The sequence below is a fragment of the Vanessa atalanta genome, chromosome 9, assembly GCF_905147765.1.
Source record: "Vanessa atalanta chromosome 9, ilVanAtal1.2, whole genome shotgun sequence".
NCBI lineage: Eukaryota > Metazoa > Arthropoda > Insecta > Lepidoptera > Nymphalidae > Vanessa > Vanessa atalanta.
The window spans coordinates 1,552,447-1,574,208 of record NC_061879.1 but is presented as its reverse complement, the minus strand read 5'-3'; the positions used below and the strand labels follow the sequence as shown (position 1 = coordinate 1,574,208).

General features: G+C 36.3%; 1 protein-coding gene across 2 annotated transcripts in view; it reads left to right on the top strand.

Annotated features, from left to right (window-relative positions):
* The first annotated feature begins 4,621 nt into the window (after positions 1-4,621).
* The window catches only part of LOC125066164 (CUGBP Elav-like family member 4), a 571,369-nt gene continuing 554,228 nt past the window's right edge, over positions 4,622-21,762 (top strand). For both annotated transcript variants that reach the window (XM_047674113.1, XM_047674112.1), the window contains exon 1: positions 4,622-4,749. In XM_047674113.1, the coding sequence (XP_047530069.1) occupies positions 4,696-4,749 (54 nt within the window). In that variant the 5' untranslated portion in view covers positions 4,622-4,695. The remainder of the gene's footprint in view (positions 4,750-21,762) is intronic.

Below are 21,762 nucleotides of genomic sequence, written 5' to 3'. Positions count from 1 at the left end.
GGAGCAGCGTGGTGGAATATGCTCCAAACCTTCTCCTCAAAGGGAGAAACCTTAGCCCAGCAGTGGGAAAATTTACAGGCTGCTAATGCTAAAAAAATGCTAATATTTATATTAAGTAAATTGCAAGTTGGTATCGCTAAATACATACATTTTGAGACTGACATGATATAAACTAACGACAAATATTTACAGAACTATAACGATAGATGTATATTTTTGAAGAGTGTGAGTGAGATGTATATTTTTGAACATATTTTGAAACTGCTGAACAACACAATTTACTATAACAATAATAGCATTTAATGGATACACCCATTAAAATAACCATAAGTCGATCTTCAACATTTTACGAAATACGAAATTTTCTTACAAAATCGCAGTTTTACTATAATTCCAATTGCATATCGCGTTTTTAGATTACGTATATTCTCGTTTCAATTGCGATCATACATTTTTGATATTATTATTTTTCCGACGTCTCGGCGGAGCCGCACCTGTCGTGGTCACGAGCTGACTGGGAACTCCGCGCCCACCGACGTCATCTGCAGGAGTTACTACATCTACCTCCGTTCCACTTATAATGTATTCATTTCTACTACAATGTTGCAAACACACCGAGCTGAAACAATCAGCGTGTACGTTATTCAAGACACTTAAATTTTATGAAATTGATGTAGTACCGAGTTCCACGAAACGTTGGGCAAGATGATAATAAAAATTTGATCGCCATTAAGACCAGAGCATTATGTTTGGAATGGCATACACACATCGCGAATGCTTTAAATATATATTATTGGTATGTGTCGTTTACATTTTCTTTATATTTTTTGTTTTCATAATTAATTATCTATAAAAGAATCTTAAGTGAATAATTACATTTTCTTAAACATTAACCACTAATATACATTGTGTTTTCGAAATCATGATAAAAACCTCTTTTTGCGATTCTCCTTGACCTTGAAATTTAACTTTCATTGCGCTCAAGGTCATTTGACATCAAAAATAAGCGAGTCTGTTTTAATAAAACACAGTATGATTTAAGTGTGTATTTTTATCTGTAATTCAAATCGTTTTGAATCATTATGTAAATCCGAATCACGTATCTTAGAAAATAAGAAAATAAAAGATAAAATCAAGTGAAGCAAAAGCCCTGTAAAAATAAATGTCCAATTGAGAGAACAAAAGATTTCTGTAATGCGGTTTATGTACAAAGTTCTCTCTTAAGTTTAAAAATACAAAAACATTAAAAAGGCGGCGCCATGATTTAATTCTGTTCTTGTAAAAGGCGTCGGCGAACCATTCTGTACGTAAAAACTTATCCGTGCATAGTATGACAGTATTTTTTTAAGTTAGTAAAGAAAGTAATTCAGCAGAAGCCGTTGGTGGATTTTTAACCTTAATTACATTGGATGAGATATATATATCACCGTAGAATAGTAAGCCGTTTGATTGTAATCTATCTAGCGAGATTGTAAGCTGCCGATATATTGTGAATGGTGAATTTAACTCAAAATAAAAAGTCAAAAATTTCTATACTTTATTATATTTCAGTTAGGTTAGGTTAGTGTTAATAATTTAAATGAAATTACGCACTTCGCTAGATTATTATCTACTAAAAAAAATGCGTTAAATTTTAAGCTGTTTTCGTTAATGTTTCGGTTCACAATCTTTCGACAGGTTACAATCTCGCGAGATAGACTATAATCTAACGGTAATTACAATTTTACGGTGACATATGCATCGATATCAATTTATCAAATCATTCCAACTTTTCTAGCTGATATACCAGCTTAAGAAATTTAAGCAATCAATATATTATTAGGTAATTTTTAATTTGGCTTTAAGTTTGGCTGCAGAAGTCATTTAAGAGCTGCTTATTTACAAAAAAAAAAAAAAATTACAAAGAAGGTTTTTAAAGAGTATTATTTTCATCTTATATTATTTTTAATTAATGTTTTTGATAAAATCTGTCATAGCACAGATCTTATAAAGAAATATATTTTAAACTATTTTTCAGTCGATTGCAAAATATTTATGTCAAAACCAAAATGTCTGAGTATTAAATTTTAGCATTAGCAGCCCGTAAATGTCCCACTGCTGGGATAAAGGCCTCCTCTCCCTTTGAGGAGAAGGTTTGGAGCATATTCCACCACGCTGCTCCAATGCGGGTTGGCGGAATACACATGTGGCAGAATTTCTTTGAAATTAGACACATGCAGGTTTCCTCACGATGTTTTCCTTCACCGCCGAGCACGAGATGAATTATAAACACAAATTAAGCACATGAAATTTCAGTGGTGCCTGCCTGGTTTGAACCCGAAATCATCGGTTAAGATGCACGCGTTCTAACCACTGGGCCATCTCGGCTCAATTAAATTGGTGAAACAAAAAAATCGATGAGATATCCGTAAGGATGTTTGCAGAACAATTGATGCTTGAAACCTATTATATGTTAGTGAAGAAAATAATTGACATCTTAAAATGGCAATTCGTTATATCTTTCACTGGTATATATATATATATATATTACCATAAAATAACTGATTTATAGATTACAGACTGTCATAATTTAAAAAAATAATTCATAATTTTTCAATTGATTATCATCTTATGAAGTCAACTTCTAACCAAACCGAAAGATTAGACTACACATTTTACTGTCGGTTGGATTCCATTTACAAAATTTTAACAAATTACAATGTCGCGAGATAGATTATAATATAACGGTATTTACAATTTTACGGTAATACACACTATTCTAAGAAAACACAGATGTACTATGGGATTTGAGTAAGTATATTTTTTGTCAAATTTCAGGTTCTATGTCAGTTCGTCTACGACTAAACAGCTTATTCTCACAGAACAAACATTTAAAGCCAGTGAGGAAACCGATAGTCAATCGATTGAAATTAATTTCAAACACGCGGCAAGCATTCGACAAACGCAATTGCAACGTTCTAGATATTTCGACGTTTAGCTTCAGTGACATGAATACTAACTTCATTGTAATATATCGAATACTAAAAGCTAACCTAATATGTTTAAGGTATCTCGCCTTAAACATATTAGGTCAAATTTATAGACGGTATTCAGTGCATCTTAGTATTTGTGAAACTATTTGTCAGATATTCTTTAGAGAAAAGAGGTTCAATGTAATTTTGTTGGTATAAGCTATTATTATTTCTACCATCCAAACTCAAAACGTAGTATTATTGTCATAGAACATATAATTACAAAAATTACAATAAATGGAAATAATGGTCAGTACTAGAGTCGAACCAAGTAGCTAGAACACGTGAACCATTGTCCATGTGCTTAATTGGTATTTATGATTCATCTCGTGCTTGGTAAAAAAAAAATCCAATCCATGTATCCACCAACCTGCATTGGAGCAAATAGGTTGAATATGCTCCAATCTTTCTTTAAAGGAGAGTAGGCCTGAGTCCAGCTGTAGAACAATCACACGCTGTTACTATTGAAATCATAAATACATATAATATAATATCTTATGTGTATAAAACACTTACATTAGTTTACACTTATGACAAATTATTCAGTGGTATAAATTGATTCACATAAAATATCACGTATAAATATCTCTAAATAAATGATTTTAAAATATATATCAACTATGACTTTTTTTAATGTACCGTCCATTTACATCAAAAAAAGATATTTGATATGATAAGTAACATTCAATGGAAAATAAGACAATTCAAAACGACCTTTACGTCTTTCGCAATAAAGCCTAAAGTACAATGGTAAATCCATTCGTAACTAACATGAAAAATTAGATTTCCAACAACATTAACTTCACGGTCCGCCAAAATATTAATTAGGAAATATGGAATTGAAAATACGTAATTTAAATAATGAATTAGTAAAAGTTACCGTGAAATTTTAAAACAAACTAAAATGTTTGAAGTAACTCACGGCTCCGAACATACGCCATAACTTGCTTCCTTCACAAACGTTAGATATATATTAAGAGCAGTTAAGTCTGATTATGCTGAATTTAATATTACCGAGACATGGTTTTTTCGTTAAAATATGAGTTTTATAATAATGAAATGACTGTTTTTATTGCAATTAACGTCTATTTCAACTAATATTATTAATGTAAAAAAATATTTTTTGTTATGTTTTTTTATTAAAATTTTTTGTCTTAACTATTCAACCAATGATAATAAAATTTTGCATACACGTTGCCGATGGTATATAAAAGTAAGGTTACCTATAATGAGAAAAATCCACCGCCCCACCCTCAAAAGTGGGTGAAGCTACTATTCGAAACTAGTCATACATAAAAAAAATGTATTATATGTTATGGAAACATATTCAGATGATATAAATAATTCTTACTTTTCATTTGTCATATTTATATATAAAGCTAGTATTTTTTATGTATTTATAAAGTCTTTTAATGCACAAGTTCGGTAGGCGCAACGTAGGGGGTATTAACAACTCCGCGTACATCCTTGACAGACCAAAGATTTGTGTTTAAAATTTGGTCTTATTTTAGCTTTACAGGCGGTAGTGTACGTCAGACGTTACTCGACCAATGCGTCTTACATCGACGCCAAGGCGTGGAAATTGATCTGTGTGTTAGCGATTATTGACGTCTCGCGCGTATCCCGGAGCTCGATTCCGAATCCCGTAGTGAAAACCGGATTTCGGTGTGTGATTTTAGTGACAATGGATTACGACTCGCTGATTTATTCGCACATTGCGAATTACTACGACGAATTGGTAAGTTTCGGAAAACAAATATTCGATTATAATTGACGTTATAATTATTATTAATTTTAAATTAATTTCGTTGAGTATTTTCTTCTCGGGTACGTAAATTAAATTATTCTCAGACATCTCAACGGATACCAAATAATACATTTCTGCAGTTTTATAGTTAGCGTGGGTGGCGCATTCTCTTCTATTTCAAAATATGTCACAATGTAAAACTGAGTAATATTTGTATATGCATTTTGCATTTCTAATGCAAAAACATTAAAATAGATCTATATTGGAACGATCTATCAAAATAATTTTACTACATTTCTAGTATCAGGACGCCAAACTTTTTTTTCGTCATTATATTTAATAATAACAAGGTTCAGAGTCATATTATGCTCGATAATATAAAACACGCTATTAAAAACATTTAAAAATAGGATAGGATCCCTTCGAAGTATTACTACATTTCGTTCAAAATATAATTCGCATTTTAATGACTTTTGTCCCGGATAATCTTGATGACAACAAAACTATATTTATTTGGCCTCTGTATTTTCTTAATAAATTGATTACAATTTTGTTATGATTTATTTATAAAAAATAAAGAGATGGTTAACGGTAAAATGCACACCTACAACTTAACTTGATTTTCAGTTAGGACCATCTGAATACGACACAACACGAACTGAATAGCTTTCGTATTTGTAATATAAGTGAGTATAGTAATCGTAAATTATATAACATGTAACTCGATATGACGTAAATTTATATGTCAAATTAAATCTAAATCAAAATATATCTACTTTATTCAAGTAGGCTTTTATACGCATTTTTGAATCGTCATTTAACAAACTATATTAAGTAAAGCTACAACCGATTCGGAGTGGAGATTCTACCGAGAAGACCCGGCAAGAAACTCAGTAGTTACTCATTTTCAACATCTAAAAAACAATCATGTTAGTTAAATACAATTATATGTGTATTTTATATATCCTGCCTGGAATTCAACATGCAACTCCACGCTTTTTTATCATCTATTTAATATATATCTTATATATATTATCAGTAACATATATCTCATACAAACTCTAACGAAAAACAAAATAATAATATTTTTATTCAAATACGCTCTTAAGCTCTTTTGATCGTCACGTAACAGAATTAAATATAACGTTAAACTATTAACGTTTCGGAATGTAGATTACCGATAACAAACCGGTAAGAAATTCAATAGATACTCTTTTTGAAATTAAATGAATAGCCAACGATGTACCCATAATTAAATACAAAATTCAACGAATACAATCGCTACAATCCAATGAATATTCTTGTGTTGTATAATAATAAAATAAGTCTTATTAAATAATGTTTTTATATATTAATTTAATATTATTAATACCATAGCTAGAATAATGGTTTTCAAAAATAAATTTAATTTTTGAAGTAGACATTTTGATTTTATAGTTTGATTTTCAATGTTGGCAATACTGAACCTATTCCCAATTCGATAGTTATATTCCAATTTTAAAGTTGATATCCAACGATTCGACTTTTGAATTTAAAATATTATAAATCCATGTTATTTTTCTCTATTAATAATTATACTTATTATTCTTAAATGGTACTACATAAATATTTGGATTTAAATGTATTTAATAAATATTTACAGACTAAAAAATATTATCGAAGCTGCGAAAAGAGAAAGTAAAGTCGAGGTGTAATATAAATTGGGTTTGTTTATATGTTTCGTTTTAAGGATCTACGAGCGATTTTCGTTTTTATATATATGTTAGTAGATTCGAAATTGGTCTGAGGTAAAGATATTTCCGTATGGAGGCGTATCAAAATAATTACGAGCTTACACGCCAATGTTATAGAATTTGTTTCAGGGCCACGTACAGCGTATCCTGTGATAGTTCGTTCTCAATTACAAGTTACTTATAAAATATAGTTTGTTTTTACAAATACATAGAGTAAGCGCATAATGAGTAAAATTTATTTTTTAAACTTAAAAATCTTTTCTGTAAAAAATACAAACGTGAAGCGTCTAAAAGTGATGCGATATTATCTGTAAGTTCTGTAACAAACAACACTACATACATACACATCAACACGGATACACGCATCAAAAAGAGCGTCATCATTGGTCGGTTATTCGTGCCGATCGTATATTCGTTCGTTTGTTCGTATCGAACTATTTATTCAAAATTTACGTAATTATTCAAAATTATGAATCAATCTTGTCCTATTGCGATCCCATTATGAGACTGTGGTAGTATTTAATGTATATGTGTGCTCTATAATAGCGTATTTCGCAAGTGTATGTTGAGAATAGCCATATGACCTTAAAAAAGTCATAAAAGCTAGTCATATTTTTTTTTATGTAATCAAATCAAATTCAAAATAATTATTTAATAAAAAAATATAAAATAATTGATTTGAATCCTTTACACAATTGCACTGTTTCCAAAATGATCAACCTATATCTCTATATATAGTATGGTGAACGTTTCATTTTTGTACCAAAATATTTATAGAATTCTACAGATTTGATCTCACGACCTTCCACTAAGATTCCCTTGTTTTTAATTGCAACACATCGGATTTTTTTTTTCTTTATGTTCTATTAAAAACTGGTTGCATTTACATTCGTTTTTGACCTACATTGTTTCTAAAGTATCGAACTCTACTAAAAACTCTCGAAGGTTCTTGTAATTAGTATAATTAGTGTATACTGATCAGTTCAATAACAATTAGAGCCTTGAACAATGAAGCACATATATTCATACTTTGAAATCATGGAATTTATATTTGTAAAAGTTTTAAATGTTTTTTTTTTTAATATTAATTTTAGAAGAACAAGCAAATAAGCAATGGTCGTAATGTCAAAAAATATTATATAATAATATTTTTATCAATACTTAAATAAATATGTCGAAAATTTATTAAATTATGATTTGTTTATCTACAATTTTCTATTTTAGTTGTAGATAATTTTTTATATGATTTTATGTACGTATTCGTATGATACGAGAGTTATTTAAATTCATTTGTCGAATTAACTTTTTATTCAGTTAAATACCCAAAAAATACCTGTATGTATTTTTAATTATGTTTATTTAATTAAAAAACGTTTCTTGAATTATAAAATTGATTCAATTCAATTAAAGTTGGTCACAACTCGTTAAGCCGATGACATAATCAAAAATGAGAGGAAAGATTGGTTTAATTTCGGAGAGATAGGCAATCATGAAAAAATGCAGAGGAGGCCTATCCGAGATGAGATTCTTATCACGAAGTTAAAATGTTAACTATGTACTTATAGGAAATTGTCAGTTTGTTCTTTGTTTTAAAATGTCATTGTAAACGCTCATTTACATATTTTTCCCAACAAAGGAACACCCTTGTCAAATTAAACGTGTAAAAAACAAAGGTGTATTTATTATATCTATATATGAAGGTATTCTACCAAATTCCTGCCTCGCAAAAAGGGCTCACTGTGGCTGAAGAGGTCGACGATGCGAAGTAGTCAATTGTGCACGTAGCCATAGGCACTATAATTGGCATTAGCCGTACACATCACTAACAATGCACTGCCAACCGTTGGACCTCAGTTGTCATATCTGAAGTGCCTTTAATTACACCGGCTCACTCATCCTACAAACCGGAACAGCACAAAGCAAAATTGCATGACGGTAAAGTGACCAGTGAGTGGGTAAAATCTACCAAAGGAAGTCTGTAGTGCCGTATGTATTATTCGGTGATACAAACACTTTATATATCTTCAGCGAGTTATTGTAGCCCTTAAAATAGGAAATATCAAATAAAAAAAAAAAACTTTAATAATGATTTCGCCTCTATCTCTCATAGTCTGATACCAGTACTTTCAGGAGTTTTTACGTGAAAAAAGAATAAGTACATATGTAACCACTTAAAATTCGAAGCCGATTCCTTTTTTTTTATTTTTTTTTGTTTGACACTAAACAGCCTAACCTACTATCGAATGTAGAACTTTAAAAGGAACATTAGTTTTAATGAACTCCAAGAGTAGCTCCGGTAAAGAGGAAACAGAAGGCGGATCTAAAGAGGTCAATTAAAGTCTTAGGAATATTATACCAATACAACAATTATGAAACATTAAAATGGCATAACATTTTCAAAAATTATAAAGATCAGTAGTACTTCAAGACAGAAGATAATCTTTTATCGACCGATAAGTTACAATCAATCTCTTCAAAGGACCTCATTCTTAAATTAATAAGTTTTTATTTAAACTATTGTTCGAATTAAAGGGATATTCTATATTGCGTGGGTGTGGTAATCAAACGCAATTTTATTATAAATTAGTTTATTGAATTAAATTAATGGTTTCTATTACATGTAGTTTTTTTTGACAGAAAGAGACGACGACAGCGCCAACGGTTAAAAAAAAACAAAATTGTTTGTGTTGTGTTCCATTATACTAACACGAATTGTATTATTGTTAATTTGAGGAAAAAAACGTTTTTAAATTTTATGTCTAATTTTATTTACATTTTTTAATTGACAACACCTATAATATATACACGATTAATTTTATTCGCGTTGACGTAATAGTAAAAGATACTGAACTTTTTGTATTTACCTATTAATATACGGATATATTTTACAATAACTTAAATCAATGTGAATTACGTTAACGAATTAATATAATATACATTGCTTATCTGCTTATAATCAAAAAGCAATTTATAGTGTACTAGCAAATCCCAGCAGACTGTCCCGCCTGTGTATATACTAATTATCGTCGTGATGGCTTAAACGATATATAACTCGAAGCGGATTGTTGCGACAAAAACCTTATTGAAATATATACATATATTCCAATATCATGATAACCTTTCAAGCGCTGTATAAGCGCTGTTGAAGAATTGAAGTGAAACATGCTATTAAACTTAGATAAGTTATATATCTAGACAGAGCGAAGCACTACAAAAGAACTAAAACTAACGGGTCAACATTACTATCTATGTGTGCGTGAAATCAACGCTTGATATTCGCGAAATTAAATTCTATTTTACTAGTGTGCGTGTACACATTCTGAATTAATTTATATTTACTTATTGATACTAGATGGCGTTACGTCAAATCGAAAACATTTCTACATCGCGATGGCAAGATTCGCTAATTGTTCTATATAGCATGTAAAGATACGAAGTAACTCTCTCCCAAATGTATTAAGGCAGAAGTCGCCAGCGGCATCGCCCAGCATGCCGCTCCTGTCTCTAGAATCTCCGGTGAAGATGGACGCGGCTACATCCGGAATGACATACGCGGCTGCGACCGCGTCCGCGTCCCCGGCGAGCAACACACCTACCCTGGCTACCAAAACTGCAACCACGGCCGCTACCGCGACCACATATGCTGCTGCGAGCGGATCAAACGCGCCGAAGACGTCTAGCCGCTATCCACCTCTTATAGTAGAAGCACTGCCAGATTGGCCAACACACTTCTGGGAGCTAAAGAAGCTGCTCGGACACTCACCAAACGGACGTCCGTTCGGAAAAGGCGTCCGTTTCATCCCGAAGTCGGACCAGGAATTCCGGTTAATCCAACGATACCTGACCCAGCTGGAGAGTACCGTCGGAATCTCCTGGTTCTGCTACTCGCTCCCAGCAGAGAGGAGCATCTAGGTAGCAATACGCGGCCTACCGGCTAACACCGAGCCAGCGCTGGTCGAGGCAGAACTCCGCGACCTTGGCTATGTCCCGGAATACGTGCGAACGATCCCCGCGCGACCTGGCAGACCAGGCTGTCTTCTGTTTGCTCAGCTGCAACGGACACCAGACCTCATCCCGGGCATATACGAAGTGAATGAGCTTCTATGCATGCCCGGGATCACCATCGAAGCATGGCGCGGCCGTAAGGGGCCCGCGCAATGCCACCGCTGTCAACAGTTCCGTCATTCTTCGATCAACTGCCATAGGCCTATCGCCTGTGTGCGCTGTGGGGAGAATCATGCGGCCAGGGACTGCCAGCGCCCCTTAGAGGAAACCCCGACATGCGCCAACTGTGGCGGCGCGCACACAGCAAATAACTCCTCTTGTCCAATTTACCACAAGGAAGCGAAGAACCGCCGAGTGGGAACTGTTGCACGCACCACAGCTGCGCGCACCTCCTCAGCCACCGCTCCTGCAGAGGCCAACACGCCCAGCTCGCTCATGGCTGCCGCCAACCAGCCACAGCAGCAACCGAGTAAAAAGCGCCGTCGAAAGCGCGTCAAGCGCACTCGGCAAGATGCACGGCCTGAGGCTGTGCCTCCTCCAGCGCCTCCAACCTCAAGAAAAACTGCGATGGCATCATCAGTACCGCCTAACCTACCGTCTAGGTCCACCGTGGTCGCTGCCCCTGTTACGGGGACGAAGGCGAAGCGGGTGGCTCCTCTGGACCCAAGACTGACCAGTATCATCGGTACCCTTAACCAGGTTCTGGTGGCCATCCAGGAGCAGCGTGACCCAATCCCGCTGATCCTGAAATGCATAATGGAGCTTTGTACTGGGTGAGCTCCGTATTGCATTCTGGAATGCCGACGGGCTTTCGTCACAAAAAGTCCTGCTATTTAAGATCCTGCTTGCCCAACGTCGAGTGGACATCGGCCTCATCAGCGAGACTCACCTTAGACCAGTAGACAAGTTGAAGGTTTCCGGATATCATGTCTACCGGGACGACCAGACTTCGCCGACCGGGACTGCATATCGGGGTTTAGCCGTCTTGGTCCGTCGAAAGATCATCCATCAACTGCTGCCAGTACCACAACTGCAGTCGTCGTACGCTCTGGGCGTGGAGATCTGCATCGATCGCCAGCTCTTCCACGTGTTCGCCTTCTACAAACCTCCGAATAACCGACTCGCAGTAGCTGACGTCCGCACTCTATTGGCCTCGCCGCTGCCCACGGTTATAGCTGGAGACTTTAACGCGAAACACACGGCGTGGAATTCAAGTAGCGTGAATCCGGATGGCAGACGCCTCCTGGATGATGCCGACCGCCACGGCTACAATGTACTCGGACCAGAGGTTCCGACGCACTACCCGTACCGCGCAGACCACGTGCCAGACGTCATCGACATTGCAGTCACCCGCGATTTGCCCGCCGCCCCGTCAATCGATGTAATGGATGACCACCTCATTTCCGACCACCAAACAGTCCTCTTGACGCTGAATATTGTACCGATGACAGCAAGACTACCTTCTCCAAAACACCGCCAGGACTGGCGACTCTTCGCCGAACATCTGGCTAAGCATTCGCCGTCCTACAGAGTTGAGTCCCCAGCGGACGTTGATCGACTTGCCTCAGACCTCAGCGTGACCATGTCTGATGCGCTTCGCGAATCCAGAGTCGATGCCACAACCTCACCGAGACAACCGCAGCTACCCCTCTCCGTCAGAGCGATGTTAGAGGAGAAAAGGAAACTACGCAGGGACTGGCAAAACCAGCGATGCCCAGCCATGAAGACGCGGCTCAATGCTCTGGCTCTCAGGATCTCGGAAGCACTGGAAGCTGTCGCAAACGAATCCTGGCAAGTCACCATTGAGCAAGCTGGCGAAGGCTGGAACGGTATTCACCGCCTTTGCCGCCAACTCTCCGAGAAGCCCCCCCCGATTAGGCCTCTCATGGCCAGTGACGGTACCCCCCGTTACCGTGCCGAGGACCGAGCGGAGATCTTTGCAGATTTCCTCGAAACGCAGTTCACACCAAACCCGACCATTGATGTGCAGCATGTTGAAGCCATCGAGCGATACGTAAAAGCATACCTCGAATCATCGATAGCACCAATCGAAGACCCCGTCGTATTCTCCCCTGGACAAGTCCAACGGATGATTCGACGAACTAGACTACGTAAAGCGCCTGGCCCTGATCGAGTCACCAACGAAGCCCTGCGTCACTTACCCCCGCGAACAATAGCGACACTAACGCGACTCTTCAATGGTATCCTTCGCATCGGACACTTCCCATCATCGTGGAAACTCGGTCGAGTCATCCTCATCCCCAAGCAGGGGAAAAACATAATGCTTCCCGGGAGCTATCGCCCCATCACCCTGCTGTCATCGACCTCAAAAGTCTTCGAAAAACTGCTTCTGCTGCACATCATACCCCACCTTCAACCACGCGACGAACAGTTCGGTTTCCGTGCCGAACACTCCACCACGCTGCAAGTCTCAAGGGTACTGCACCATCTCGCTGTCGCCTATAACAAGCGAGAGCACTCCGTCGCAGTACTCCTTGATATGGAGAAAGCGTTCGACCGTGTCTGGCATTCCGGACTTATATACAAGCTGTCCACATCTACTACTCCCCGTCGAGTAGTTAGGACTGTGGCCAGCTTTCTTGAAGACAGGCGCTTTCAAGTGGCGGTTGAAGACGTCCTGTCCACGGAACGCCTCATTCGAGCCGGTGTACCCCAGGGAAGCTGCCTGTCACCCGTCTGCTACAGCAGATACACGGATGACATTCCAGTTGCGGACGGTGCCATCTTAGCACTGTACGCTGACGACGCTGCTTTCGTTACTACATCCATGAATGCCTCGCACGCAACGACCAAAATGCAGCGAGCATTGGATGCACTTCCCTCTTGGCTGGAGCGCTGGAGGCTTAAGGTCAACGTTGCGAAGACTCAGGCGCTCCACATAGGGCGGTCATTAGCCCCGCGGCCACTGGTGTCGCTCCTGGGAGAGTCGGTCGAGTGGTCCCCGACTGCCAAGTACCTAGGCGTGACCATCGACAGGAAGCTCTCAATGCGACACCATGTTAAGAACGTAGTAGCGCAGACGCGCACGGCGAGAACCCTCCTGCGTCCCATTCTGGCGTCACACCTGCCACTCCGTGTGAAATTGTGCGTATACAAAGCGTACATCCGCACGCGACTCACCTACGCGGCCCCAGCGTGGTACGCGCAGACAAGCGAAACAAGCCGCAAGTCGTTGCGGGCGCAGCAGTCTCTAGCGCTTCGCACCATCACCGGAGCCCCCCGATACGTCAGGAACGCAGTGATAGCAAGAGATCTGCATATAGAGAGCCTCGATGACTACGTTCGCCGCCTGAGTACCTCTATGTTCGCGAGGGCCGACGGAGCGCCGTCCCAGCATCTGCGGGGTATTGCGCCATACCATCGGCGACCACCGGACCCAAGAGGATTACCACGCGACCTCATCCAGAAATGACCGCTTCCTCGTCACAGGTTGACGGGCGCTCGCCGGGATCTACCGGCGAACTCGACCCCGCTGCGTGACGGGTGAAGCCATCACACGGACATATCAGAGCGGGATCCGCCGTAGCTCACTGATCGCCGAAGGCTCGATCACTCAGTGGCGTGAATCCCACCCAGTTCAGACATCACGGATAATAATCCACCCAGTGACCCGTCTGTAGTTGCAGACGGCGTTGCCACCACTGTAGGGGGCCATCGCCCCGACCAGTTACCCCGGGGCCTATGCGGGCCTGCGTGGATATCTCAATGGCAATGGTAAGCATGGCATCTAATTGTTGTATTCGTATACAATAGTGTTGTGATCCTTAGGATCGAGTCAGCTGGTTTTTTAGTACGGAGTACTTTTTTTCGACGCGTTCTCTTTCACATTCTATCTTGACAGATAACTAATTAAATTTATTTAACTTAATGAATTCAAATATACGTATAAAACAACTCTGAATTGATAATCTTCTTATCTTTGAAGTCGGCTAAATACTCTTAAGCTTCAACAGACAATCATGTTTGTAATGCAATTAAATTGAATCTTTTTATAGATTTATTGCTCTCCGACGTCGATTTATTTTCTCATTTTATCTTTCAAGATGTAATGAATGCAATATTCTTAATAACCAGAAGAGTTATTTATGTAGTTATGCCACTCTTGCTTCACAGAAGACTTACGTGTAAATATAAAAGTGAGTTAAAACGTGGGATTTATTCTGGAAGTATTAAACGTTGAAGTGCAGATAAAGTTTACATTAATAATGGATCTTAAGACCTGAATCTGAGAAAAAAGGATTATAATAAAAAGATAGATATATTTTATTTGAAATTCTTACTTCAGCTTATAAAAATTAATGAAGTGCTTACAAATGAGGTAAATAGAAATTCAATTTCTTAATTTTTAAAACACACACATTTCTGTTAAGAAGATCGTTTTTTTTATTATATACGTAGTGAGCGAATGAGCACCCGATGGTCATTGGTCATAACCGCTCAGGTCCCGGGTTCGGTTCCCGGCCGAGTCAAAGTAGAAAAAGTTAATTTGTTTTGTACGTTGCCTTGGGTGTGGGTGTTTGTGGTGCCGTCGTTACTTCTGTTTTTCCATAACACAAGTACTTTAGCTACTTACTTTGGGAACAGAGTAATGTATGTGATGTTGTCCAATATTTATTTATTATTTATTATTATTATTATTAATCTTTAAGCCGGAACACAATAATATTAAGTATTGCTCTGGTGTTGGTACTGGTGGTATTGGTGTTTACACAAAGTCCTCCCATAAAGTATTTATTTGTTTAAAGTAAATAATTAAATGAACCATAGTTTAATAAAAATCAGTGACATTCTCACTTTGAATAATTTTTGAGCTCGATACGAGTTCCAATACAAAAATTTAGTTTCGTATTAATTTATTTATTACAATTGAAACTGTTTAAAGTTTATTTAGAATTTAAAAGCCACGTCTGATTATATTTCAGAATTAAAATTTCCTATATTGACTTGAAACTGGATGCTATTGAGTCTCCAGTTTTAAATTTAGCTCGTTATGCCTTCGCTTTGTGGGTCCGTCTTATAAGAGTTCTCGGCTATGTTCCGGCCTTTGAAGTGATCTTGTTATAGTGCCCTTATTTACATTTATATTGATAGCATTGAATTTATATTCAATTAAATTTGCTTTATTTTACGTTTAGTTTATACGAGTAAGAATATAATATTAAGCTAACATAACTTTTGAACTGAAATTGAATATAATTGTTGAATGATGAAACATAGTATTGTCGGTTGCATTCTTATAAACCGATTTTCCTTTACCGAGTTTTCCTCGGCTTTGAACTCAGATTCGTCGATTTAAATTCACGTCTTCGAAACACTCGGCCATCGCGGCTCATTTTAAAATACAAAAGATATACAAAGCAATTGTGTATGAAAACATCGATAAGATAAAAAGTATTATCGTTTAATTAAAAATAAACGTGTATTTTGGGGCAATTATCATCCAATACTGAATTATCTTTAATACGAATCTGATTACCACTTCATAATACAGGCGATAATTAAATGAGCTGTCCCCATGAATGAACCTCCATTATTCATACCGATTATAATTGCATTCGTTTTATTTTATACAAATATTGAGATATTATTTTTGTTTTATTTTATAAATGATAACTTGCCATTGGCAGACGGTGCTACAAGTTGGCAGTTGAATATTAAGCTATAAATGTCCCACTACTGGGCTAAGATCTCCTCTCTCTTTAAGGAAGGTTTGGAACTTACACTCCACTACACTGCTTCAATGAGGCTCAGTGTATACACTTGGAAGACTCTTATCCGTCTTATGAAATTCAGTGGTACTTCCTCTGATTTGAACTCAGAATCATCGGTTAAGGTTCACATCTTCTAAAAGCTGGGTCGTCTGGACTCAATTAAGATAACTTATGATCAAAAAATAAAAGAATCGATTCCTTTATCGATTTTTTATAACAAATATAAAAGTGTTCCAAGGCGACTGAGTAAATTCAATTTTAATATTTTTTTTCCTTAACTGAATTTGGCAATCAATAAATACAGTTATTAGATTTATTTATGTGCACATAATAATGATGTCTAAGGAAGTTTGAAAGTGGCACCGGTAACCGGTGGCTAAATGGAAACCGGCTGTCTTGGTATGGGCATGTTATGCGGAGGAATGAGGACCATGTTATGAGAAAGGTTTTGAGTATGGATGTGGATAGATATAGAGGTAGGGGACGACCCAAGAAACGATGGATGGATTGTGTGAAAGACGATATGGTTAGAAAGAATGTTACTTGTGAGATAACGTCTGACAGAGAAGTATGGAAGAAGAAGACATGCTGCGCCGACCCCAAGTAAAATTGGGATAAGGGCAGGAGGATGATGATGACGATGATGAATGATGATGTCTGATCAATTTCGGTCGCGGCAACGTATCTCTAGACTGGTCAACTACACTGGTGGGATATATCATAGTGCGCAAATGTGTACGCAAATACAAGGAGTATTCACTAATCCGTCACTCTTATCTTAAACTAAGAATTTTTCACCCGAAATACCCAAAAACGTTTAATCATCCCGATCCTGGCTATAAACCCAGGACCTCGGGATTTGCGGCCTTATATCTAGATACTAATTGTGTTTACATAACATAGATTATGTCATTAAAATTTTTTTTTTCTGATTACACATGATATACTATACGGAGAAAAAACTCTTTCTTCGAAGTTGAATAAATTTCAAATTTACAAGTTGATGTGACATATATTAAATTTTTATATAATCTGTACAAACGAGAAACTAATGAGTTGGATATGGTATTTGATTATTTTCAATGAAATCTGACATTCCGAATTGCTAGTAACTTTATGTCTAAAACTCAACAGGACACAAATATTCGTGTAAATTCTATGAAAACAGAGTACTTACCTATATTTTATTGTATCTGTTTTCAAAGAGCTAAGATAATATTCTGATAATGAAGGTCGTGTTTATTATTAATGAACTATACGCGTTACAATATCAACGCTTAAATTATAAACCTAAATTGTTAATGTTGAATTGACCTTAACATTTTCTTATATTCATTGTATTCATTTTTATAATATAAGATATCTAGAAATAATATTATTATATTAGTCCAATTAATTTTTAATTTTGTATGAAAGTCCTTGTTATTTTATTTTGAACGCCTACAGATCGTCATCGTTGTTTTGGGTTCAAGTCCTGAGTTATCTGTCAAGATATCTTAGTATAGAGTTTGGATGATTAGGTTGGCTCAAACGTGATCTAAAGCCGGGTCTACACTTGGACTTCCTCCGTCCGCAATCGAGAGTGCATATGTGTTTTTGTACAGACTTGTGAATTGTAATATTTCGTTGGCTGTTAGTTAGTCAGGGGGACTGAATAGTTAAATTTAATTAGGACATCACAGTCATGGTGTTAACATATTTTGTCATAGTAGTAATCGTAAAATTAAGTTTATTAGTACGAATGTAATTATTATTTTGTCTAAATGTATCCAATCCTTTTTTATTTTATATTTCAAATTTCAAAGAAGGCAAACGTACAAATAATAATTATTAATATCATAAAAAAAGAAATAACATAACATTTATCAGAATTTGTCTCTCATCTGGTTTCAACCGGCTCAATCTAGTTTAGGCCGATTCGGCTTTTAGTTGTATACACAAAAGTTCTTCCGTTTATTAACTCTACCATCTAAAGCAAGTCAGATTCAAAGTATACCACGCGATAATATGGAATGCGGTTATTTATATCACACTGAATGCACGCGTTCGATTCTCCACCGAATGGATTATTTATGACTCCAGCAGGCTGGAAATAGAATTGTGTTCAGTGTATAATAACGATTGTACAGCACACGTCAAAATTGTACGGATTTTGTAAACTCAGCGTTGATTATCGTAAGAATAAGTCGATAGTTTCACAACGTCCTCCTCAAAACAAACTATATTTCTGATAAAAGTAAATTTATTTGTTTGTGTCCCGCTTTTCCGTTTTAATAGATTATATACTTTGACTGTTATATATGTAGTTTCAGACACAAAATGAGGACAGTGTACTTTCCTGTCCTAGTTTGAATGATAGCGCCATCACCAATAACAATATAAGCAAACACAAATTATGATAAAAATAACTATTTATGAATCACTTGTAGTAAAAAAAGGTTTTAATTTAAATATTGAATATATGAGTGACTTACAGTGACACCAAAGAATTTTCATACATTTAATTTGTGTTTTAAATTTAGCTTGTGCTCGGTCAAGAATGAAACATCGTATTGAAAATCTATCAGATGTGTTTTATTTTACCCACAATGGGGCAGACTGGTCTTACCCAGAGATGAGATTTTTTTACTTTATTTCTTTTAAAACATTTTTATTTATAATATAACTTTTTATCGTCAAAATTATCAAAAATAGTTATTGCTATTTCTAATAAATAAGATTCCATTTCATTAATCTAGTACTATTATAATTATGCTTTTTTTTATTTTATATATATGGTCGGATGGATAGAAATCAGTGCTTTAATTAATATTAACGATTCCTTATGCACCATCGATCTTTAAATCTAAGATGTTATGTCCCTTGTGCCTGTAGCTACACTGAACCAATCTTCAAAAATAAAAAATATCTATTTTGGCGCTCACTTACATGGACTTGTATCGTCCTACCACCAAGTAAGGGGTTAAATGTTGAATTAAACTTTAGTAAATATAATATTTGTTGTATAAAAATAATTTGTTCTAACAATTTACTTTTTTTATAATTCTTTTTCTAAGCGTGAATTCAAATCGAGTTCGAATCTCCAAAATGAAACTGCAAAAGTTTCCACTCGATTTAATTGAATGAAAACAAGCATATATATGCTGATGGACGTCGAGGTTTATTTTAAAACTATTCGAAATAGAACAATTTATGGCTTATACTTTACATGATAAAATTGAATTATCAATCACTAGCATATGTTCAGAACTGGCCTGTGATTGGTTGAATGATGCAATATATGATAATCATTCGCTGAGCCTTGTCACACTTATCTGTGATTGGTGGAATGTATATTTTATAATATATCGCTCAAAGACAATAACGCCGTAAGAAATATTAACCATTCCTTAAAATACCGCCACCAACCCTGGTAACTAAGATGTTATTGCTCTTGTGCTTGTAGTTACATGGGCTTGCACACACTTCACACTGAATCACTGACTGACAGTTTGGTGGTAGAATATCTGACGAGTGGGATGTACCGAAAAGGGTTTGCACAAAACCCTACTGCAAAATAAAATCTGCTTATTACCTTATCTACCGCCTTATTGTAAAATGAAAATGCCCAAATGATAAGTTATCAGAAAGGGTAGAAGGCTTTTTTTTCCCTGCGAGGAGAACGCGATTAAGCCACGAGCAGAGCACATTACGGGAAGAGACGTAGGCATGTGTCGAGGTTTTTTTGATTAAAAATCCCATATAATTTGACGGGTATAAGGGACGGCATGACGGACTGCAAAATTGACTTTAGGCCTTATGTCATATTTTCAGCCATTCTTGAGATAGAGCGAGGAGAATAAAGAGCTTTGTATTATGTTTTATATTTGTTATTGTACTCAAGGTCAAGTGTACAATTTGTATGAATCAATAGCTAAAATATACATACAATTATGTAACTTTATATTTTATTAACTTTTATCTAAGTAAATTTACCTCTTTCTTAACCTTATAATATGTCCTATATAAATATATTGGAATAAGCTCCAAGTGGCCTCAAAGGAAGAGGAGGCCTAAGCCCAGGAGTGAAACATTGACACCCTATTACTTTTACTGTACTGTATTATTAAAAAGGCAGTCTCCTCATCCAATTTTAATTCATATTTGGCCTTTGTAATTTGTGATTAATATATTTTGTTCCGTCCTAGTTTGCATATTAACCAATTTGCCATAAAAAACAAATTGCTTCCAAAATTTAATACAATTACAACTAACCTTTTCAAAGTTAACGTTCGCATTGAAACAAATGACGTATGTTTGTACGAGTACGTCAATTAGCATAAGTAAGTTAATAAATTATCAGATACATAGCTTACATAATTCCCTTACTTGACTTTGGTTTCCTATCATCTATCATAGCCCTCGTACCAGTATAGCTGTCAGCGAGTATGATTCAATATTTCACTACTTGTTTTTCACCTTGATATACGAGTAACGTGTTTACATGGTAAGTTTTTTGATACACAACTGTTTGATGTCGCTTTTCACGTAAATATTTGCGAAAAATGCTGGGAGGGAATCGATTTAATTAAGCGTCAGTATTTTTTGGAACGAAGTTCTTTTACGCGGTTTACAATAGAGTGAACTGATAAAAGTCCTCACACAAGTTTCGTAAATCCAAACTCAGTTCAATTAGATGTAAATACTTTTATTTTAACACAATAGGTTTAATCGGCACAATTATCCAAGTTATACAATCAATTACCCTTCATTTTAAGATCACCCTTTTGAGCTCCCCGTCTGACATCAGTCTGCCTTCCTCTCTTCTTCCAACTTCCTTCTGTCCCCTCAAAATCTGCGCGATCATTCAATATCAGATCAGATCAGATCAGCTGAGCTCGATCGTGATTGGCTGTTTTTTCAACCAGCCAACCGCCATGCAACAGTGTTACCATCTCTAAATCAGAATAACATAAATAAAAATCATCACACAAGTAAGCGTTATGTCCAGACACACATTCCATCTCTTTTTCTCTGATTTTTTTTTTAACTTATTGTTTGAATTAACAATTTTTTCTTTTTTTTTCTTTTAACTATTCTCAAACATTGTCAATTTATGTTATTGTGACTAGTATTCTAGTAAATAATATATAGGGAAAGTAACTTATATGTGCCGAGATCTTAATGAAGAATTTGGATTCAAGTCTGGGCTAACAAAACTGAATATTCAGGTGGTAGTTTGTGAAGATTTTGTAAATGAATGACATGTGTCGGTTGACATCTGTCACATGTGGGTTACACAATGCAATGGGAAAGCACGGTAGAATGACCAAGCTCATCCTCAAGAGGAAAACAAGCGTTGGAGCTTTTTATGGCTGCTACTCACTTGACTGTATCGTATATATATATCCATCAAAAGAAGATAAAATTACAGTGTAAGCCAAATGGAAAGATATAAAGTAGAGGAAATAATTCGAAGCTTAAATTGGGAAATAGCTCAACGATTCAAAACGACAGAACGTTGAAATTCCTTAAATTCAAGTGTCTTTGTTGAA